We start from the raw sequence: 24,199 nt of genomic DNA, 5'->3' as shown, positions 1-24,199 counted from the left end.
GTTCCAGAAAAACTTCTTGCTTGTCCACAGTTTTTTGAGCTGCAACTTTATCTCGCAAATAAATCTTAGTTCTTGGATGCTCCAAGTAAAGATTTATATGTAGTCGAATCAACACATTCTCCAGGCCCCTATAACTCTTTAGAACAGATGGAAAAAACATTTCATAGGTAACATTTTTAGGGACACATCCAAGTGACTTTGGAAGTGAATAAAGTTAAATCAAATTAAGGACACTTTAATTCTGAGCAAAAGCATCTACACAGGAATTTAATGTGGTTTAACTAATCCTCTTTCAATTCACTCATTTAGCTACTTACAATTAACTTTCCCAAGTGTCCTCCTGTAGTCAAGCTCCTATAGACGTTTGTTCACATTAGGATAACAATACTACAATACGGTGATCCTAGGCAAACAGGCACTAAAAAGCTGTTGTGTATAAGATGCATTAATATTATCTATCTCAGGAGTCCTATTTCACTCAACTGTTTTGAACAATGAGTACAACAGAACATATCCCAAATGTTTGCACGGAATAGCAGCAGCCAGATTTGAACCTACAGACAAAGGATGAATTAACTGTTCTCTAAATATATGCATCTCCAGCTGCATTATGGCTTCCACTGGCAAAATGAGGAGTGTCTACTGAATTTCTAATGGAAAAAGTTGTACTGATCGCTTGGGTCTCTTCTACTGTACCATTTGATGGAAGGCAGCTGAAACAGCTTAAATCTCAGCATACATACTTTGCAAATGATTTGCTGACAAACATTCTTCCTACCTTGTAATGACATTGGAAGACTCCCTACAAAATAAATCTGTGCAGTTTAGCATTATAATTATTGTTTTGTCTGTTTATATAGTGCCATTAGTGTGCTAGGCAACTTGCAAGCCATATGAAAACAAGGTCCCTACCCTGAAGAGTTTGCAGTCTAATGTGCAGACAATGTGGAAAGACAACATGTAAGCACAGGAGATGATGTGAACTAACAAAAGTGGCGCGATTGATCAGTGAAGTTTAATGGGTGTCTTTATAGGTGATTGGTTTTTAAAAAAAATAGTTTTCATTTAGGAGTGTTACCTGCCATGTGTCGAATGGTCTTTTTGCAATATTCTTCAGCCATTGGGACCACCTTCATCATTTCCCTTCCCCACTGCACAAGTGGTTTTCCTTGTATTGCATATGATACAAACAGAGCTGTACAAAAGGACCCTAAAAAGCCTAGAATTAACATATAATATTAATAATTACTAACATGTAATCTACATTTCTACTGTAATAATAATAATAATAACAAAGACATCTTTGGCATAGCCTCAGTAAAATCATTACTAGGTGTGTCATATCTCTAGGATGGTTTAACAAATCCATCTGACCTATGTCTTTCTGTTTAACAGGCTGACACTTGGTATGTCAGGACTCTTGGCTGAAGCACACTGCTCACTGGATGACGACTTATTTCACATATGAGGGAGATTCTGTTCTCAGTGGTATAACATGACAGCAAATAATGCAGTCGTCCAATATAAATATCATGTGTTCATATGATACTTAAAATCTTTTAATTCAAGTCACATGGAACAACTGACATGGACCAAGTAATTCAGTTATACTCTAAATCACTTTGTTTACAAAATCATTCAGCTTGCAGACTGATCAAGATTTTAGATGTAATACTGTTTCTTGCTCATTTTACTCTGAGTAACTAAGTCGTTTCTTCATAGACGTTATGCACACTACTATGCTCTGTACTTCAGGTTTCTTCCTATTTTGTTTTGGGATCTAACTGCCCTCAATAGGAAGCTGTGCAAGTAGTCTATGCAGGGCCGCCCGGGGAGGGGGGGGGGGCAAGTGGGGCAATTTGCCCCAGGCCCCCATGAGAATATAGTATTCTATAGTATTGCAACTTTTTTTATGGAAGGGGCCCCCGAAATTGCTTTTCCTCAGGCCCCCTGAATCCTCTGGGTGGCCCTGAGTCTATGGTGTATATTTGCAGGTTGCGGATCACAGAATTTCACTGTGTTCAAGATAATCTTTTCTTTTAAGAGACACTCGCAATATTGGCAGAGTTAGAAAATTACTTGATTGTTTTCTTAGATCTACTTGTGAAATTTTGGAGCTTTTTTTCAAATACAGCAAAAAATACCGAGTGCAAACTTTAAAATAAAGCTAAGAAACCAGCTCAGTAATTGTAGACACTAAAGCCCCAAATGCAAAGCACTGGAGCATATGCTTAACTTCAAGCACACGAGTCAATGGTACTGCTCACATGCTTAAAGTTAAGCACTGGCCTAAGTGTCTTGCTGGATCAGGGCCTTATTCCTTATAGGAACATCCCCAACATTTTGGCCATTCAATCTTTTTAGCACCTAAAGGTGTCGGACTATGCCATAATTCTGGTCATCATGAAATATCCAGATAAAACAGTACAAAATGCAACTAGTTGCATTAAGTTAGGAATACAATAATAAAGCACATATTTGATTTGTGATCTTAAATATTTGTTGGTGGCACTAGATTTATTAAATACAAAACTGTGCTATAGGAAAATAGGTTTGCTGATAGAGTAATGCTGGTCTTCAAGGAATTGTCAGGGGTAAAAAGTAAAGTATTTTACGAACTTACAGCTCCAAATGAAACCATTACACCTGCTCCATGTTGCTAGGGTGACCAGATAGCAAATGTAAAAAATTGGGATGGGGGTGGAGGGTAATAGGAGCCTATATAAGAAAAAGACCCAAAAATCGGGACTGTCCCTATAAAATCGGGACATCTGGTCACCCTACATATTGCAGTTCATTGTGTGTTTCTCTACTACTGTTTAAGTAGCACAGAAATATAAAAATGAACCTTCAGAACACAAACAAATTAATTTTTTTTTATTTCTTCCTAAAACATGTGGATTTGGAAACATCTTGATGTCCAGATTTGCTTCTCTTCACATCTATAGCTAACATAATCTGATGGGGCAAGAGCCCATAACAGAAAAACAGTATCTTCTGAAGGATAAACCTATGTGTTCACAGGATCATCTGGATAAATGTGAAATGGTTACACAGTAATTTGAGCAGGATAATAACATGCAAATTCTTCAGTCATTACAAGTGATGTTTAAGGGGGTCTTCCACCCTACAGCTGGAGGTGCTATGTATTGAACAAATACCTCATGGAAGGCAAGGCTCAAGCCAGGACTTAGGGATCTGCAGATACAGCAGTAGTTCAATCAAGTGAGCTAACAGGAGCTGTGCTAGTCTGTTCTAAATTGATAATCAGTCATACATATCACAGACAAATAATTTTATTTCAGTGGATGTTACCTGTAGGGTGATTATGAGTCATTCGTCCACATTCGATGCTCACTTCAATAAGAGTTTCTAGCCTCTCAGGCTTCCAGTATTTCATCCCTAAACACATGGCTTTTGTAGCGGCTCCAAATCCAGAACCTACATTAAAAAATGTTACGGGCTTTAAAAAGGAAATAATACACAAAATGTAGAATGCCATCAGAAACAAGCATATTTTGTTAATTCAAATAACATTTAGGGAACGGAGAGCTATCCCAGTCAAATTGTACCACAGTTTTCATAGCCTCACACATGGATTTTTGCCTCCACATGTGGGAACCTCATTACAATTGTCACTAAAAGTCCTGTAAGGAACACTGTAGGTGCACAAAAGTAAGTGTTCTCCCTTTTCTCTCATTTAACTCAAAAACTTCTGCAATCATTGATCAGTCTTGGCTGACACCTGAGTTGCTTTGCTTTTTCCTGACGCCAATATTGAACGTAGTGGTAGGAGAAACAGACAAGTTCAAAAAACATAGTGGAAAGCAAATCTTTCAAATTGTTTGTTTATAGGGCCTGATTTTTCAGAGTACTTTTGTAGCATTGAATATGCTCAGTCACAGCTCCCATTACTTCAATGAGCACTCAGCACTTCTGCAAATTAGACCCCAGGAGACTCAGATTGGGCACCCAGAATTTGAGGAACACACAATTAATAAACACTGTGAAAGTTCCAGTTTAAGTGATTTGTCCAGCATAAACTAGCAGGCAGATTCATCAGCTTGGGGAGCACTAAAAAGGCCAAATGCTCAAGTTTAGTTCTATATTTTTTTCCTTGGGCGGGCTTTAACCAGAACATGCAAAAGGCTCAGAGTCATACACCACACATACTAAGAGACCTTTCCACTTTTTGCAGGCTGGAAAAGGAGAAGACATATAATTTTCCCTTCTGCTACTGTAAACACCCACACTAAAGCTTCCCTGACCACTGGTCTCTTCTGTCTGCAGCTCTTACCTAAGAGGCAGGAAACCTTATACCTTAAACACCACATCAGAATATATATGCACGCGCATGGGCAACATAAATTCTGGCATTTCCTAACTTTTGAGTGCTTTACTTTGCAACCTTAATGTTCTTCTAACATGGGTTTTTTTATATATAATTTCCTAAGTTCTAAAAAAAGCAAAGTCCATCATGTCGAATCATATTGACCCCATCACCAGATCTGAAACCTTTAGAACCACATGAAACTGTTTTACCACTTGAACTAGCAGATGACAGTAGTAGGTTGTAATCCTCTATGTGGACCAGCCACTAAAGGGGATAATCCAAACACTTTGCTGGTGAGTTTCATAGCTTTTTTCTAGACAAAAGCAATGCTGAGACTCAAATATGCTGGGTTCTCTTCCAGGTTCTGGAAGGGAATATATGCTCTAGTTGTTTTAGACTCTTTTGCTCTGTCCCATAGGGTTGTGCCCTTTTGTTCCAGTCCCCCTTTGCCCACCATTTCTGGTCCCCCTCTGTTTTTCACTTTTCTACATTCACATCAAGCTGTTTCTTTTTTCTCCTTCAAGCTGACATAGGCACCAGTCAGGGGAACGTTGAGACCATGGGGGAGAGAGTCTCCTTCATCTCACTTCCATTCCCTAGAGCCATGATGGCCTCTAGCAGCTGAGTGGTATAACTGGAGGGAAAGACCCCCTCAGTGCCTGCATGCTCGGTGCAGAGAGAAACTTGGAGAATTTAGCTGCTAAACCCTAATAAGACTCTCCATTTGGGTTTTTGGCACACTGACAGAAAAAGGTACATCTTTGATACCAGGGTGACCCACCTGTCAAATTTTAAGTCTTTGGTCCAGAGCATGGAGGGCCCAGAGCTTCTCAATTAAATCGTTATGAGAATTTTTTTAACATCGGCAAAACAGCATATTTCCCCATAACCTCTTAGAAACAGATGAGCCATGTTTGTTGAAGCCTTAAAAAAAATTTAGCCCAAGGCAAATGCCCGGCATGGAAATTTTCAGCCTGAACTTTTAAAATTTAGCAAAGTTCTGAGTCACTGAAAACAGGGTCTTACAATGGAAAACATTAGGCAACATTAACTACAAGTGTCACTGCCAGTTCAGCCTATAATACTAGAATCGCTTCATCCCTTCATCGTGCATCTGAAGAAGTGAGGTTTTTTACCCACGAAAGCTTATGCCCAAATAAATCTGTTAGTCTTTAAGGTGCCACCGGACTCCTTGTTGTTTTTGTGGATACAGACTATCACGGCTACCCCCGATACTTCATCCCTTAATGTAATTCATCTGCCTATGAAAAAGAATATGGCCATTATTTGACAGTGTACAGAAACAGTACACAACAGTTTATCACAAGAAGTGACTAGGATGACTGTATCCAGAGGAAATTGAGCACACAAAATTTATGTTGGTAGTATGTAGTTACCCACTCTGCAATTTGCCCCAGGACATGGAGGCCGACATAGCAACTTTTGCAAAAGTGAGACACTCTAGAATGACTACATGAAATCAAGAATTTGGTTCTAACCTCATCTGAAAGGTTAATCTGATCACCACACTTTCAGTTCTATTGGAATCTTCTAATCTCATTAAGAAACTTGGAGCCTTAGGTATAGGGAATCCCTCACCTCAATTAAATTGTGCTCTGCTCTCAAGATTAAAAAAAATCCTTCTTGAAATATACAGATCGGCATTTCTCAGAATAGTTTGGCAAAACACAAGATGGAGCAGTGGGGGCAAAAAACTTAACTGGCTTCAAGACCAAGCTTGATAAGTTTATGGAGGGGATGGTGTGATGAGACTGCCTACAATGGCATCTAGTTGATCTGTGACTGTTAACAGCAAATATCTTCAATGGCTAGTGATGGGACACAAGTTGGGGAGGGCTCTGAGTTACTACAGAGAATTCTTTCCTAGGTATCTGACTGGTGGGTCTTGCCCACATGCTTAGGGTATAACTGATCACCATATTTGAGGTTGAGAAGGAATTTTCCTTTGGGTCAGATTGGCAGAGACCCTGGAGGTGTTTCGCCTTCCTCTGCAGCATGGGGCATGAGTCACTTGCAGGTTTAAACTAGTGTAGTGGTGGATTCTCTGTAACTTGAAGTCTTTAAACCAGGATTTGAGGACTTCAGTAACTCAGCCAGAGGTTAGGGGTCTATTACAGGAGTGGGTGGGCAAGGTCCAGTGGCCTGCGTTGTGCAGGAGGTCGGACTATCATGATGGTCCCTTCTGACCTTAAAATCTATAAGTTTTCATTTTAGAGAATTCTAGCTTAAGGCATACTAAGAACCATACTTCCAGGATGAGAAGGGGAAGAAGGGGAAGGCTGAGAAGAATAGATAAGAACCCAAAGAGCTAATTAAAGTATGTAACTGTGGTACTGTTTCTAGAGATATATATAGCTTTCTCAGGGCCACACATGCAGTCTCCCACTGATTGAACAGCCAGAGCATGCATAGTGCCCATGACAGGGGCATTGCCCAGCCCCTGACACACAGGAGGAGTAAATGGATTGGAGTTGCCAGGATTACTTTCCTCCCCTTCCAGCAGCTGTGTTGAGGGACTGAGCATGCGAGAGAGGAGCTATTCATGCTGAAGAGAGTTGGCTGCAGAAGGGCAACAATAAACAATGATGGCATTGCACTGCAGTGTTTTGGTCCCGATATTGCATCAATATTTGATGCTGTTGAGTGGTATTGGTGCAGTGTCATATCACAGCGATACAGTATCATACCAACCCAGTGAGATGTCTAGATGCTGTAGTGCATTTTAGTGACTGTGACTATTTCATTTGATGATAAAGTGGCTCTCTGCTTTCTTCATCGTTAAACTGTATGGATAGGTGTGTGTATATTAATAAATGTATAGTTCATTTAACCTTGAAGAACTTGGAGAGTCACAAATTAAATAGTATCAGAGGGGTAGCCGTGTTAGTCTGAATCTGTAAAAAGCAACAGAGGGTCCTGTGGAAATCTCCAGAGGCAGGTATAAATCAGTATAGAGATTTATACCTGCCTCTGGAGATTTCCATTACTTGCGTCTGAAGAAGTGAGGTTCTTACCCACGAAAGCTTATGCTCCCAATACTTCTGTTAGTCTTAAAGGTGCCACAGGACCCACAAATTAAATAGTCACAGAGAGCCTCAAATATAGATTATGTATATACACAAATCTCTCTGTGTGTGAGAGAGAACAATGCCAAAGGATGGTAGGATTATCAGTGAAGAAAAAATTGGTCGTGGGAGTTTAATGCTGTATCTACCTGAAAGAAGGTAATATAATAAGATAGAATATCAGGGTTGGAAGGGACCTCAGGAGGTCATCTAGTCCAAACCCCTGCTCAAAGCAGGACCAATCCCCAGACAGATTTTTTGCCCCAGATCCCTAAATGGCCCCCTCAAGGATTGAACTCACAACCCTGGGTTTAGCAGGCCAGTGCTCAAACCACTGAAAAGATCTTTCTTTTTCTTCCAAAGAAGAGTTACACTGAAAAGTTTATCTATCTATAGGGTGACTAGATGTCCCATTTTTAAAGGGACAGTCCCATATTTAAGCCCGTCTGCAGATGTCCCGACTTTTTCTTAAAAATGGTCAAATTGTCCGGTATTTTCTGTCTCCCCCCATGAGTACTGGCAGGTCCTGCTGCTGGCCGGATCCCTGCTTGCCAGCCACCCGCTCACTACCAGTGAGGGAGGGGGGATCCAGTGTCCAATGATGGGGGTGGTGTGCAAGGCTGCTGACGGGCCAAAGTGGCTGCTCCCCCTGCTGGGCCCTCAGTGCAGCCCCTGCTGCATGCCAGCTCTCGGCCAGCAGGGCCCTATCCCCCACCCTGTTTCTGGACAACACTGGCTGCACGCTGTGAGCTGCGATGGCTGGTGAGTGCGGGCAGGTGCCAGGTAGCAGCTGGCTATATGTTGCCTCTGCTGCCCACGCATTGGCCCTTTACAGGCTCCCCCTCTCAATGTCCTTTCCCTCCTTTGCCCTTTCACCCCCCAAACCCCACTGCTTCTCTATATCCCCCTAGGCGGGACGTGTCCTGGTCCCAGCGCTGTGCGGAGAACCAGCCCCTGGTCAGAGTACAAAGCTCACCAGTAGCCTGGCCGGCAGGTTCCTTCCTTCCCTCACTGCCTCGGGCTGGGCCGGCGCCCCAGGAAAGCCCAAGACCCTCCGGCCCTCAGCACTGGCCAGGAAGAGCCGAGCCCTGCATGTGCCGAACCCCACGCAGCACTGGCATGGGGAAGCCTCTCTGACCTCAGGTAAGCTCTGGAGTGGAGGAGGAGAAGCAATTTCTAGCCTGTTCATGTCCTAACCCTGCAGGCTCCACAGCAGCCCCCTGTGCAGGGGCTTAGCACCATCTTCACCTGCCCCCCAACCCTGGGTCCCGCCATCCCCTAGGCACTTCCCCTGCTGAGCAACCTCTCTGGCTGGGTTCGCTGAAGCCCCTGCAGTCAGGTTCCCTGGGCCCTGGTGCACAATGCATCCTTAGGGCTTAACCCCTTCCTGCCCGTGCTGTAGCTGAGGGACAGGAGGCAGCTGGGTTATGTCGGTGGCCAGCAGCAGCCTGGAGATGTTAGCTGCCTTTCAACACTGTGCGGGCAGGAAGGGACAAGCTGCTTCCAGACACAGGGGAGTGGGGAGGGAGGGAAGAGATGTGCTCTACAAAGACACAAGCCAGGTCATCCCTTCCCCCACCTCCCCTGTGGCTGGAAGCAGCTCCTGTCCCTTCCCTCCCGCACAGTGCCGAAAGGCTGCTGCTGGCCACATCCTGGTGTGAACCCTGGCAAAAATCTGGTGGGACGGGAGGCATGTGACCATGTTTGCCCCACCCATGTGTTGTCTTGGGAAGATGCAGCGCCAGGTATCAGGAGAGGCGGTTCCATCCTGGGGCCCCAGCCAGGCATGGAGCATGGAGAGCGCCGGGCGGGGAGGGTCAGGTTGGTCAGTCACACACACCCCCACCCCCTGTGAGAGAGGGGTATGGAAGTGTGTATGTGTCACCTCTCCACATGTGAACCCTAAAGCCTTAGAGATAAGAAGATAAATAAAAAGAATCCAACTACGCAGTATTTCTTTTTAACAGGGGCTCAGTCAACTTGATGTTAATTTGAACATTTGTACTGAATAGTTCTGATTGATTGCCACTGAACTCGCTTGAATACAAGTAATTTTACCAGGTGTCCCATATTCAGCATAGGGAAATATGGTCACCCTATCTATCTATCTCAACTGCAAGCTCAACAATTTGTCTTTTACAATGGGATCATTAAAAAGATCAAAAACTAGAGAAACAAAAATGGAAACATGGTGGAAAATATTCCTTAAAATAAACATGAAATTCAAGGACAAAAATCTGGACCCAGAAGCATAAGGCCAAGAATAAAGTTTCTTTAAATAGATGTTAAGCAGGCCAGAGTTGATTTACAAAAGGACATAGTGCCCTACAAAAGGAATTTCTTACATATCACTTGCCATCTTTGGACAAACATAGCATTGTTACAGTACATCTTATTTGTGGCAGGGGGAAAATAATCTATTTCCAGATATTTAACTTTAAAATAAATGTGTTATTAACAATCAACATATAACAGATAGAAAATACTGTACCCTTTTCATTAAATGGTGTGTGCCAAGCTAGGAGATAGTTATCTGGTTTTAACTGTGAGCAACCTTCAATGGTAGCGGGGTCTGACCATTTCCCTGGAAGTTTGTCAATGATCTCAACGTAGCGTTTTACCAAGTCACGATACAGGTCTTCTAAACACCAGTAATCTGTTCAGAATAAGGAATAAAGGACCATTATAATAAGTGGAAAAAGAAGAGGGGAATATTGAAAAATACAAAAAATAACCCAATCATGCATTTTTCAAATATTACTATTTTTCATTTCTAATTTATGTGAAGATTTGTTAACATAAATGAATATAAACACATTTATACAAGCCATTAAAACAGTCCTGGAGAGGGTACAGCTGCATCTACGTCCAAATTACAATCAGTAATATAAACAAGCAAAAGCAGAAAACACTAGAGAGGACATATTTTTATTTATTTAGTTAGTTATTATTTTAATTCCCTCCAGTAACTGTTGCTTCAGGGTCCATTTAGGCCCTCATTGAACAAGGTACTTAAACATGTGCCTTGTTTTAAGGGCATGAGAAGTCCCTTTGACTTTAATGTAGCTATTCAAGTGCTTAAAGTTTATGTACATGCTTTAATACCTTGACAAACCAGAGCCTCTGAGTTTATATGTGGACACTAATCCAGTTCAAGACTGAATTACCCTGTTTAAAAAATTACCATTGACTAGTTTTTAATTCTACTGATTCATTGTAATTAAGCACAGGGGCAAATTAGTGGTTTTTAATATATTTTTATTAATTGTATATTTTATATAATTATTGATCATTTATTTAGATTTGCAGGCTCTTTGGTGCAGGGGTCTGTGTCTTCCTATATTTCTTCAGTGTCCAACACAACGAACTCTTGATCCTCAATGGGTGTTACCATGATATAAATTATGAGGAGGAGCAGGAGGATTAATAATAATAGTAAATCTCTATAATCTTAATTTTCTCAGCAAATGATTCTCTGAAACATGGTCATTAACTACATTTGCTTGTTGGTTATTTCTACTGTGCTGAAAACTGAGGTCTTTACTGGGAGCCCTTAGTCATGTTGAATAATACATTGCTTCTTCAGTAGGACTACTTGTTGGAGTAAGTTACTAAGTGCACCAGCACCACATCAGCTCATTCCAATTGGTCTTAAAAGAATGCACCTGGGCCCTTGAGGGAAGAGAGACCTGGTGAGTCAGGGCTGCCTGGGTCAGTCAGGAAAGGGCTGGTGAGGTCTGCCAGAGACTGGGACTGGGGCGGGGGAGGGGGCGGAGGAGGGAGCTGCAGGAGGTCCCTTTAGGAAGCTGTAGATGGTTCCTGGGGGAAGGCTGGAGAGCAACAAGAGGGGTTTGCTGGCTAACTTCCCCAAGCCAGACAGTCAGGGCTGGAGACCAGAGAGCAGCAGAGGGAAGTGCCTGCTGGCTCTATGCTGGAGAGCTGAAGCTGAGAGCCAGAGAGGGCTGAAGGCAGGGGAGCAGTTGATGCGCTTACCCTCTGACATCTCCACACAGGAGAGCTGCATCCAGGGGAACTGTGAGAAAGCCAGGGGGACAGAGGGATGCTCCCCTGGTGAAGATGCACTCCCAGCAGAGAAGCTGTGGGGATTCCTGCTGGGAAGAGCAGGGATGCACTCCAACTGGACAGGGCAGAGGGATGGAAAATGACTGATTGGAAGCCTCGGTGTGGTAGAAGATATCAAAGTGTTGTATGGAAAGACTCACAGCAGAGAAGCTGGTGGGCTGCCCACTGGCAAGAGTGCAGTTTTAAGAACAATGTACACGGGGTGTAGGAAATGGATTATGTTTGGGACTTTTGTTGGGGATTTTTTGAATGATGTTTTGGTAATAAACTGGCCCCAAGGAGAGCTGTTATTCAAGCAAGAGAGCCTGAAATTGAGTTACTGGGAACTCTGAATGGGGAAACTGAGGCAGGAATGCCTGCTGGATGCAGGCAGGATGGTGCTCTATGGCAGGAACAAACAGTGAAAATCACATGCCTCAGGCATCCTATGGGGAAAGCTCATCTAATAATCCCTCTATTTCAGTCACTGGCCAGATCTTCAGAATAATGGAAGAGAGCCAATTTAAGGCAAGGCATGGAGGCTAATAATCCAGGGATGTTCTTTAAATGACCATATATGCAGTAAAACAAGGTTAAAAACAGCAGTTTCCCTTCTTCCATCTGTAGTATATCATATAAAACTTACCCCTCACCCCACATGGAATCCCAGAGGAGCAAGGGCATCTTCAAGCCATCCCCCCACCACCCACCACCCACCACCCACCACACCATTTCAGACTTAGCCAGATGCCAGTTTATGTAGGTGGGAAACAAAAGGCAGAAACTTATCAGTTGGGTAGGCATATGCTTCTTGAAGATTATGAACTGCACATCAGCTACCTGGAGCTAATGGAATGGGCTTTTGCCATCAGAAGTTGCATTAAGAACCAGGCCTGTTCTTGTATCCTTTTTAAAAGAACACTGTAGCACAAACTGCTTGGAGATGAAATCCCAGAGACTGGCAAATATTTGCCTATTACTATAAAAGCTGTCTTCAGTACCAAACCTCACTCTGGCCCAGAACATCCTGGGACCGTCACAGTAGTAGTATCACGACAGGTCCTATATCTGGAGACTCCCAGGGGAAGTTTTCAAGTTGGTATCTCAGCAGTTGAGCCCACTAGAGATAGACGCTTGTTTTTCTTCAAAACTGAAGCCTGATTATTTAAATGCTTGTTCATGCCAGGAAGGAAACTGCCTGATTGGTTTCAGTCATAATTATATGGTATCTCCTGCTCTTGGTAATATCCACACGTATCTTGATCCTCCTTCCATGCAATAAAGCATGCACTGAAAGAGCTCCTGGGATTGCTTCACCCTTTGTTCCTGGATGAGACTTTCTGCTTGGACGTTTGGCCAGATTCATGGGACCTAGGCTTTAGCTGAGTCGGTATGAGTACCAGCTGCCATTGCTGCTTGTTACATATCCTTTCTGAGGTGCTCTGGCTGGCAAGATTGAGGTTCTGTGGTCATGAAGATGGAGAGGTTGATGGCTGTAGGAGATGTAGGTTTGAATTATAGTTTTGCCATCTATGCCTTTAACAGAAGTAATTAATGGGACTCAGTTAGCACTTGAATGTTGAAACTCTATGCTTTGCCTTAACAAAGTGAAGAGTAAAAAGGAATCGTGATTTTTTTTTCCTTAGAGGGATGTTACTGGAAGAAAAAAATCAAGATTTTAAACACCAAAAAGGTGATGTTTATGGAACAACTGAAAAGTAAAATGCTGATGACTGTTGTGGTGAATACATTAGAGAAGAAAAGGCACTTGTCTGTCACTTCCTAGCCTTTACTAAAATCCTGACTTCCTGGTATAATCTCTCTAGGGGAAAAAAATCACACATACATCTTGCTTCGTTGGAGAAGATGTGAAGGAGTATAAGAATAATACAGTAACATAACTGATAACAGTTACCATTCTTCATGATTCCCCATTCCCCACTCACTTGCTATATGTCAGAAACATAGATTCTTGAATACTGCCATTATAATGGAAAAACCATGCAACATCAGTACTGGTTTTGTGTCCATTTGATGCAAATCTTTCAGCTTTTAGAATCACACTACAAACTATAGGCCCTATCCTGCCAACTGACTCACATGGCAGACCCTTCCACCCACATGGAGCTCACTAACTTCACTATGCCTGTGTGGGAACAAGAGACCACCAGCACTGAGCAGCTGAGCAGGTCCTTCCATTGTAAGGTCTTCACAACAGAAACTACATCTGCTCTTGTGTTTATACAGTGTTTAGAGTAATGGGGCACACTCCCAGTTGGGACCTTTGGATGCTACCATAATATAATACTTAATAACAAAACACGCACACAAACGGTGAGGTGAAAGAAGAGGAAATAATGAAATGTTCTTGCAGCTGCCACAAAGGATCACTATGTGTGTTGTTATTAACCAATATAGCTAATGGGACTTTTTTTCCCTGTTTTTACTTTTTTGGGATCAGGGGGTCTTTCAAATTTCTGATAAAGTCATAAAACTCCTCTTTTCCCCTTCTATGTACATATAGCCTTATGCTCCTCAGTCTGCATCAAGGCCACCATCTTGGATGAGGAAGCCAGGAACCTTCAGATGCTGACAATGCTTCTCCGTAAGCTTCAAATGAGAGAAAACGGTCCATTTAGCAGCAGCTTCACATCAGAGAACTAAGTCACAGGTACAAGTAGTAGCTGAATGGGCCCAATAGACTTGATTCCATTTACTTTAGTTTTACTCCATTGATTTCAAGGCTTTGACACCACTGTGAAATGAGAATCAGGTCCAATCTCTTTTATTTGCTTTCAGCCCACCACGGTGTTACAGACTGCTCTAGTTCTGTTTTTCTTCAGATAATATGATAAAAGTTCATTCGTCATGCTTGTGTTCTTCCCAGACATGTGGCTATGGGCTGAAAAGTCTTCACTAAAATTCCCCTCTCCAATCTGCAGCTGTCTCAGTAGTCCAGTCATGCATTTTGTTATAGATTCTCCAGTGAGTGTGTATGGCATTCAAAGTGCAGGATAAACACAGTCTGACATTGATCCTGGGCAAATGAGTGGAGTAGATGATATGGACCCTCAATTAATCAATAAATTAAAGGAGGGTAATGTAATTAAAACCAAGCAACATGGGTTTATGGGAAATAGATTCTGTCAAACTAATTCAGTATGTTTTTGGATGAGATTACAAGTTTGGTTGATAAAGGTAATAGTGTTAATGTAACCTACTTAGACTTCTGCAAGGCATTTGACCTGGTATCACAAGACATTTTGGTTAAAAAACTAGAATGATAGACAATTAACATGGCACATATTAAATGGATTAAAAGTTGGCTGACTGATAGGTCTCAAAATGTAACTGTAAATGGGAAGTTGTCATTGAACGGGTGTGTTTCTAGTAAGGTCCCACAGGGATTGGTTCTTGGCCCTACGCTTTTTAATATTTTTTCAACGACCTGGAAGAAAACATAAAATCATCACTGATAAAGTTTGCAGATAACACAAATATTGGGGGAGTGGTAAGTAAGGAAGAGGACAGGTCACTGATACAGAGCAATCTGGGTTGCTTCATAAGATGGGTATAGGCAAGCAATATGTATTTTAATAAGATTAAATGTAAATGTCTACATAGAATCATAGAATGTAGGTCTGGAAGGGACCTCAGTAGGTCATCTAATCATCTCCTGCACTGAGACAAGACTAAGTATCATCTCTCTAAACCATCCCAGACAGATATTTGTCTAACCTGTTCTTAAAAATCTCCAGAGATGGAGATTCCACAACCTCCCTAGGAAATGTATTCCAGTGCTTAACCATCCTGACAGGAAGTTTTTCCTAATGTCTAAACTGAATCTTCCATGCTGCAATTTGAGCCCATTATCTCTTGTCCTGTCCTCAAGTGAACAAAGGAGAACAGTTTATCACCCTCCTCTTTATAACAACCTATTACGTACTTGAGGACTGTTATCATGTTGCCCCTCAGTCTTTTTTTCTCCATACTAAAAGGGATTTTTTTCAATTTTTCCTCCTCCTCATGGTTTCTAGACCTTTAATAATTTTTGTTGCTCTATTCTTGACTTTCTCTAGTTTGTCCACATCTTTCCCAAAGTGTGGTGCCCAGAACTGGACACAGTATTACAGTCAAGGCCTTTTCAGTGCTGAGTAGAGTGGAAGAAATACTTCTGTCTTGCTTCCAACACTCCTGCTAATACATCCCAGAATGATGTTTGCTTTTTTTGCAACAGTGTTACATTATTGACTCATATTTAGTTTGTGAGCCACTATAACCCCTAAATCCTTTTTTGCAGTACTTCTTCCTAGGCAGTCATTTCCCATTTTATACTTGTGCAATTAATTACTCCTTCTTAAGTGTAGAACTTTGCATTTGTCCTAATTGAATTTTATCCTGGTTATTTCAGACCATTCCTCCAGTTTGTCAAGATAATTTTGAATTCTAATCCCTTCCTCCAACGTGCTTGCAAGCCCTCCCAGCTTGGTATCATCCGCAGCCTTTATAAGTGTACTCTCTATGCCATTATCCAAATAATTTACAAAGATATTGAACAGAACCAGACCCAGGATAGCTCCCTGTGGGACCTCACTTCTCTTCCACCTTGAGAACCATTGATAACTATTCTCTGAGTAGGTTTTCCAACCAGTTGTGCACCCACCTTACAGTAGGTTCATCTAGGCTGTGTTTCCCTAGTTTGCTTATGAGAAGACCATGTGAGACAGTATCAAAAGCCTTACTAAAGTTGAGATATATTACATTTATTACTTCCCCCTATCCACAAGTCCCCCTATCCGTCAAAGAAGGATATTAGGTTGGGTTGACATGATTTGTTCTTGACAAATCCATGTTGACTTTTACTTTTCACCTTACGATCTTCTAGGTGCTTACAAATTGATTGTTTGATTATTTACTCCATTATCTTTCAAGGTACTGAAGTTAAGCTGACTGGTCAATAATTCCTTGTGTTGTCCTTATTCTCCTTTTTATACATAGGTACTATATTTGCCCTGTCCAGTTCTTGGGTACCTCTCCTGTCCTCCACAGGTTCTCAAAGATAATCGCTAATGGCTCAGAGATCTCTTCAGCCAGTTTCTTAAGTATTCTAGGATGTATTTCATCAGGCCCTGCCAATCTGAAGATATCTAATTTGTCTATTTCTTAAATTGTTCTTTAGTCTCAGATCCTACCCGATTTACACTGATGTTTGCTGTGTTAGTAATCTGATCATTGTTAACCTTTTTGATGAAAACTGAAACAAAAAAGGCATTTAACATCTCGGTCATTGCTGCATTTTCTATTGTTGTATTTCCCTCTGAGTAATAGGCCTACCCTTTCCTTGGTCTTCCTCTTGCTAATGTATTCATAAATTTTTTTTTTTTTACCCTTTATGTCCCTAGCTAGTTTCATCTCATTTTGTGCCTTGACCATTCTAATTGGCTATCTGGGAACAAAAAATGTAGGCCATACTTGCATGGGAAGCAGTGACTGAAAAAGATTTGGGAGTCATGGTTGATTATCAGCTGAACATGAGCTCCAAGTGCGAGGTTGTGGCCAAAAAGGCTAATACAATCCTTGGAAGCATAAATAGGGGAATCTTGAGTAGGAATAGAGAGGTTAATTTTACCTCTGTATTTGGCACTGGTGCAACAAATGCTGGAATATTGCTTCCAGTTCTAGTGTTTACAATTCAAGAAGAATGTTGATTAAATTGGAGAGGGTTTGTGGAAGAGCCATAAGAATGGTTAAAGGATTAGAAAGTATGTTTTATAGTGATAGACTCAAGGAGCTCAATCTAATTATCTTAAAGAGATGGTTAAGGAGCGACATAATTACAGTCTAAAAGTACCTACATGGGGAACAAATATTTGATAATGGAATCTTCAATCTAGCAGAGGAAGATATGACACCATCCAGTGCTGGAAGTTGAAGCTAGACAAATTCAGACTGGAAATAAGGCAGGCATTTTTAACAGTGAGGGTGATTAACCATTAGAACAATTTACCCAAAGTTGAGGTGGATTTTCCATCACTGCCAAATTTTAAATCAAGATTGGATGTTTTTCTAAAAGATCTGGTCTAGGAATTATTTTGGGGAAGTTACAGTGTGTTAGTGGTGATTTGTTGTTTTTTAGGAATAGCTTTGCTTCTGTTGTATTTCAATAATAAAATTTACTATTACACTACAGCATAACGAACACGATTACAAGCAGGACTTGTCAGGCCTAGCAGATATCATTTATACTTTTATAGAGCTTCAGAAGCAGGAAACGTGATGTGCATTTAATCATTGACCATATTCAGAAATATGTTAGACTGACATCTTGTCTTTATCTTTAGTGTATTAGCTATCCCTCAAACCATTGGTTAGCCAGTAGCCAAACATGAAGTATCCAACATTCTCTTCAACTGATCTCTGGACACTAAATTTAGAACAGTTCAGCAGCAGGCAGATAAAACATGAAATATGAGCACAAGTGAAATTTCATTAACTTAAACGATACATACATGTATCTATACATGCTAATATTTAGTTATATATTATTACTTAATGTTAAGGGAAACAGACTAATTTTAAGAGAGAGATAAATATTTGCTTCATTTTGAATAAAAAGATCTCACTAAACACTGTTCCTATCTGCTTAATGATGTGTTTTTGATGACAAGGGCTTGCTAATCTTAAAAGCTTTGACTCATTGGGCAGAGAGTGGACATACAAACCATTGCTTCCTGTAGAAAAAAATAATACCTTAAGAAAATGCAGATGTATTTGTTCAGACTTGTGTGATTTTAGACAAGGATACATATAAATAGCAGTGACTGTTGTAATATATTTTAGGTGAAAATATAGTAATTTAAAATGGCTCTCTGTAGATCAAAGATACACATTTTTCTAACCAAGTTACTTCTCAATGGGTTTAAGGTGGCCCAGTGACATCATGATGTACTATATAGTACAATGCTCAAAAACTCTATTAATGATTAGTCTATATGCATTTTTTTTTCTGCACAAGAGCTTCATTCTTTTAAATAGTTTTATTCCCAGAGGGCAGCACTGTTCCCTGAAGCTTAGGGCACAGAAAATATTTATTTAACCAACTTTTCACTTTGATAGGTACCAAGTGCCCCACTGTATTAGTATTTAATTTTTATTAGCTTTAAACCTTAGAAAAAAGTATGGGGAGACAGTCTAAACCTAAGAAATCAAACCTTGTTACTTTTTGTGGCTGTCAGAATATTACTTTCACCTGGGAGACAAGTTGCAGGCTTATATTTGTTATTCAGTAAAGCTGTGTCTTTAGACTCTGAATAGTCGCTCCCAAGCTCACTGCTCCCATATCATTTAGTGCCTATTTTAAGAAAGCTAGCAGCTCCACAGCTTTGTTCCTTCCCCATCTAGGTTCGCTAGTCAGACGTTACTTACCTGTGATGACAGCCTCTGCTGTAGCCATGTGCATGAGGGTATTGTCACTCACTGGCCATTTGTCTCCAGACAGCACCAGGTTCTCAAGTCCTCCAATTTCCTTTAGTTCCTCTTGGATCTTTGCACCTAAAGCACTGTTTTCTCGGGTGAAATTTCGATAACCAAGAGCATCCCCTACCCCTGCCAGCAAGACAGCAGCCTTAAATTTCTCCATCACAAGGGACTTTGACTCTTCTCACTTTCCTTTTGTCTAAAGCAGCTACTGAGTCTTGATCTTTCTTTGTTCCTTTGCCTTCAGCTGAGCTCAACTGACACTTTATATTAGCCATTGTGTCACTGCACAGATCTCTCTGTATAAGGCAAGGCTTGCCTTTTCTGGCTTTGCAGGTGCCACCTCTTGTCCCAAATCCAATGAAGAGAAAATATTTCTTAATCCAAGTATATTTTACAGGGAGTTAGTTAATTGTAAAAACATGTGTGTACAACATACAAGTAGTGAAATGCAAAGATCAAAATCATTCCTGCAATGCAGCATAAAGCAAGCCCAGAAATACTTTGACTATCCAGTTTAAGTAACTCTACACCCAGATAAATAAATCTCTGGTAGGAGTGTTAATTTTTTTAATGGCTTGTAAATGAACATGTTTTTCTTTGGTTCTGTAATATTTTAAAATTAGTTTCTCTTTGTGGAACTGATTAAGAAACAGAAGCACAGTCTGCTGTTACAAAAGGATGTACAGAGCCCCTCTGCAAATGCAATAGATTCAAGGTTCAAATTATGTAGAAAGAGCCCAGTAAAATTCAGTAGCTTTCACATTTCTAACTATATCCAATGGCAATGTTTTATTATCTGGAGGCACAGATGGGTTTGTTACTGAATTTAGACAGGTAACCCAGAAAACACTGGCTCCAAATTAAGCTGGCTGATCCATTAAAAAAACCCACCACACACACACACTTTTTGCTCTTCCCCTTTACAGTAGGAATGATTAACTAATTCATTGTGTCCTTGGATAAAATCAAGTAAAATAATAATTTATACCACACCTACTAGTATTCTCCTCTCTAGGAAGGAATGTACTTTTCATACCAGCATGTCCACAGGCTCCATTTTAGCTGTGACAGGAGATTAGCATCATATGTTTTGGAATGAATATTAAGTGATGATCATGGGGGCCTAGGAAAATTGTTTATCCAGAAAATGACCAACTTGATGGATAAACTTATATTTTGATAAACACTTTTGTACTCAATGTTTGGTTCACTCTGTGCCTACATATACTACCAGCCCTTCTGTGGCATGATGTGGGGAGGGAGACTCCAGCCTTTGTACCCAATACCGTGCATCTGAGCACAACTATCCCTATCCACTCGGTCTACACTGCGATGAAAAAACACAGCACTGAGTCCCAGCCCACAGCATGACGGGAGTCAGGAAGTCCACAGACTCAATGAAGCCCATGGATGCCTGCTTGTCATCCAGCTGGCCTCTGTCAATGTCCCTGTGGCCTTCTGGCACAGTCACCCCTCCCTTACTAGTGGCTGATCCCCAGCACAGCACCACGCAGATGTCAGGGCCCATCTTGTTCCCTGACAAGATTGAGCAGCAGAAGGAGCACAGCAGCTCCTAGTAGAGTGGGTGGAGGGAACACAAATACCATCTATTGAGGGTCAACCCTCAACGGAGGATGACAACCTCAGAAGTGGCAGCAATGGGGGAGGGTCAGGAATGGGAGCAGGATTGGGGACCCTGACAGCCATGCCACTGGGGGGTTGGCAGCACCATACCAGTTTCAGAGGTTAAAGGGACAATGACAGTGGGCTGAGGTGCCACGATAGATTCAGCACTTGTGGCCGCTGTATTAGGTGTTAGGCTTGCTGGGTTGGGGCCCCTTCAAGCTGCTCTGGAAGTGACCACCCAGCGTCAGGAGGGGGCATCCAGGAGGCTCAAAACCTGGCTGTTCGGCACCAGCTTTTGCCACAATGGGCTTGGCAGCCTTGAGCTTGGTGCCATCTACAGTCAGGCAGGTGGAAAGGGCAGGGGGCATCCTCCTGTGCTGTAAGATAGGGGAGGGCAGGAGGAGGAGGGGGCACTGCAAGGGGCTTGGCACCTAGACCAAGGCCTGCTGGCAGAAAGTTGTCTTCCCCTGGGGCTAGAGAGGGCAGACCCATGGCCTCAAGGCCCTCCTCCACACCGCCAAGGAGGCATCCTCCCCATCAGCCACCAAGGTAAGCACTGCCTCCGCACTGAGTGGAGGGCCACCCTCCCAGGCCTCCTCCAGGAGAGGCGCAACAAGAGCAGAGTTGCCCCCCCTCCACTGCCAGAGCATCCCCGGTCAGCTCCACCCACTGGACCTTCTTAGTGGGGTGCAGAAGGTGGCCCAGCAGTGCCCCCCCGATGCTATATGGGAGGCATCTTCCCTCTCTTTCAGGTCACAAATGAGGTGCTGGGCCCACAGCTTACATTTGTTGTGCTTACCGCCCCCCTCCCCAATTACAAGTACCCAGTCCTCATCGGTGTTGTCTGAGGGTGGGCCAGCGGGGGTAGGCTCAGTGGGCAGGGTTGATAGGATGGGGATTAGAGGAAGCACGGATGGGACAACTGGGTGAGGGGCAGTCTCCACCTTGGATGGACCCACTCCCATGCTCCCTAACATTGCCTCAAGGGTGGGGTCCATGGCGGGGGACTTAAGGCTGGCGGTGGCACCGTCTCCAGAATCCGAGCGGGGTTGTTAGCTGGGGAGGAGCAGGGACCAGGTGGGCACACTGGTACTGGTGGGGCCGGCGCTCTTCTAGGACACAGGGAGTGCCTTGCACCGCTCCTTCCCAGGCCAGGCGACAGTCCTTCTGGAGGTGCCGCAGAGCCTGGGAGAGGAAGCACCAAGCCTCCCAGGATGGATTTGATTTAAATCACTAATCAGGAAGACTCGATTTAATCATGAAGTTTTACACAAAAAAGTTTTTTTGGGTTATTATAACCTTAATACGTGTTCCTCACAACTCAGAGATAGATGTAGGTTTCATCTTTAGAAGGTACACACTATACATTTTTAAAGTGATTTATTTTGAAAAATTTCAGATTAGTTTTACAGCTATATCAGAAAATGAATAAATGGTTGGTTGGTTATTTCATTTACCAAAGGTAATTGAAGCAGATATTTATGAAGTCATTGGGAAGTGAACTATCTCCAATTCAACAGGTGAATCATTAATATTTGGAGAATTTTCTTGCCACGCTACATTAGGAGAACATCACCAGACAGACATTTAAATTGTTTTATTTAACTAAAACAAAACATTATGTGTTCTGGATATTTTTCTTCAACAGCAAACATAATATTTTAACAAAACAAGCATACGAATTTTCTAATTTAGTTAAACATTGAAGTTTTTTAAAATCAGGTTTGTTTTTGTTAAAATTGTTTTTAACTAAAATAGTTAAATGAAATATTTAAAAACAAAAAAAAAAAACAAATTAAATCGACTATATCAGCCACGTCAACATGAGAAACTTAAAATATTGGCTTCTGCAGCTAATCAGTCGTCTTCACCTTCATTTTTCTGTTTGTTCATAATCTGGAAAAGAAAAACAAGCTTTCCTGCTTTTTCAGGTCCCAAACTATTTCTCAATTTGGAATGAATTAGTCCAAAGGAAGAAAATATTATTTCAACACTGGCAGAAGAAGCTACTGCTGTTAAAAGTGAGATTATCACTTCAACAGTCTCTGAATCCAAGTGCTTAAGTGACTTTCACCAGTTCACTGGTGTGATTTTCTTTAAAACATCATCGGCAAACATATATTTCTTGAATGGTTTACCCTTAGTTCTGAAGTTTATTATAGTTGGCATTATGGAGGGATGACTGCTGGATGTCCATGTCATAGTCAACTCCTCTTCTTCAGCAGTTAAGGTTTGACCCTGGTACCGAGTATTGAGAATATTTGCAAGAAAATGACCTGGAGATAGTGCTTGTCCCATTTGTTTTTTTAATGCTTGTAATTTAACTCTGTCATTTCATATTTCTCTTTTTAAAATCTCACTCAGTTCCTTCCAAATTTCAACAGCGTCAGCAATAACACAGCTATTTCCCTGCCTTTTGTTCAAGGCTACAGAAATAGGCTGTACTCAGCATGTGTTCAACATTTCTCTTAAGCCCAATGTTGAGAACCTTGTCTGTGACTGTCCCATCTATTTTTTTCACAGTTTTGTTCACAAACTGTCATCGGATTAAGCCAGTTCTTGATACAATGCTCAAAACAGTCCACTACTGAGTTCCATCGCACGTCTTGTGGGAGAGTGAGCTTGGTTCCTCCCATAACAATCACTTCGCAGCAGCTGCTCTGAAAAAAGTGGAAGTATTTTGCAATTTCAACAACATTAGCCTTTATTTCTGGAACACTGAAGTCTTTGGCAAGGAGTGCTTCAAATGAGCACTGCACCCGTATGTTATTAGCTTGGGACTCTCTTCACTCTCTTCTCAATAATTTCTTCCCATCTTGGATACATTTGCAGCATTGTCTGTGACCAAGCTGCATTACTAGACATTTGAATTTTTTTTCAGTTTGTTATAGCTTTTACTGCTACTTCTTGTAAGTATTCTGCTGTGTGTGTGCGCATTTCTTGATGTATCCATTGTTTCCTTCTTCTGTTGTCATACAAGCACATACAACAGGATCATTGTGGACATTGCTCCACCCATCAAGACTAGGTTAACAATTTTACCCTCTGCACCTTTTGCACACTGCTCAATTTCTTTTCATACACTTTATCCAGCAATTTGTTTGCGATATCTGCTCTGTTGGGTGGACTGTATCCTGGTCTTAATGACTGAACCATGTTAATGAAGTGTGGGTTCCCAATCATACTGAAGGGAGAGTTTGTTGCAAAAACAAACTGGGCAATTTTTTCATCAATTACCTCTTTTGTAATTCTGTGGTTCTTATCACAAACTTAACTATGGTTAGAGCATAAGCTTTCGTGGGTGAATGCCCACTTCATCTTGCGTCTGATGAAGTGGGCATTCACCCACGAAAGCTTATGCTCCAATACTTCTGTTAGTCTTAAAGGTGCCACAGGACCCTCTGTTGCTTTTTACAGATTCAGACTAACACGGCTACCCCTCTGATACTTAACTATGGTTGTTTCTGGATGATGGAGATTTTTTTTTTCTTTTTGCTACAGGTGATATACTGTGGCTATGTGACATACATGATGTGACTGAAACACTATCATTGGCATATTACTCTGAAACTATAGAAAATGATGGTGATCTTGAAGGTGGATAGTCTTCAGA

General features: G+C 41.7%; 1 protein-coding gene across 1 annotated transcript in view; it reads right to left on the bottom strand.

Moving 5' to 3' along the window:
- Positions 1 to 19,208, bottom strand: part of ADPRHL1 (ADP-ribosylhydrolase like 1) — a 30,894-nt gene extending 11,686 nt beyond the window's left edge. Inside the window, exons 1-4 of the mRNA XM_054011104.1 lie at positions 18,907 to 19,208; positions 9,911 to 10,075; positions 3,316 to 3,441; positions 1,079 to 1,219 (exon numbers count right to left, since the gene is read on the bottom strand). Of these exons, the coding sequence (XP_053867079.1) occupies positions 1,079 to 1,219; positions 3,316 to 3,441; positions 9,911 to 10,075; positions 18,907 to 19,120 (646 nt within the window). The 5' untranslated portion in view covers positions 19,121 to 19,208. The remainder of the gene's footprint in view (positions 1 to 1,078; positions 1,220 to 3,315; positions 3,442 to 9,910; positions 10,076 to 18,906) is intronic.
- Between the last annotated feature and the right edge of the window lie 4,991 nt (positions 19,209 to 24,199).

This window comes from Malaclemys terrapin, chromosome 1, assembly GCF_027887155.1.
Source record: "Malaclemys terrapin pileata isolate rMalTer1 chromosome 1, rMalTer1.hap1, whole genome shotgun sequence".
NCBI lineage: Eukaryota > Metazoa > Chordata > Testudines > Emydidae > Malaclemys > Malaclemys terrapin.
This window is presented reverse-complemented; position numbering and strand designations above follow the sequence as displayed.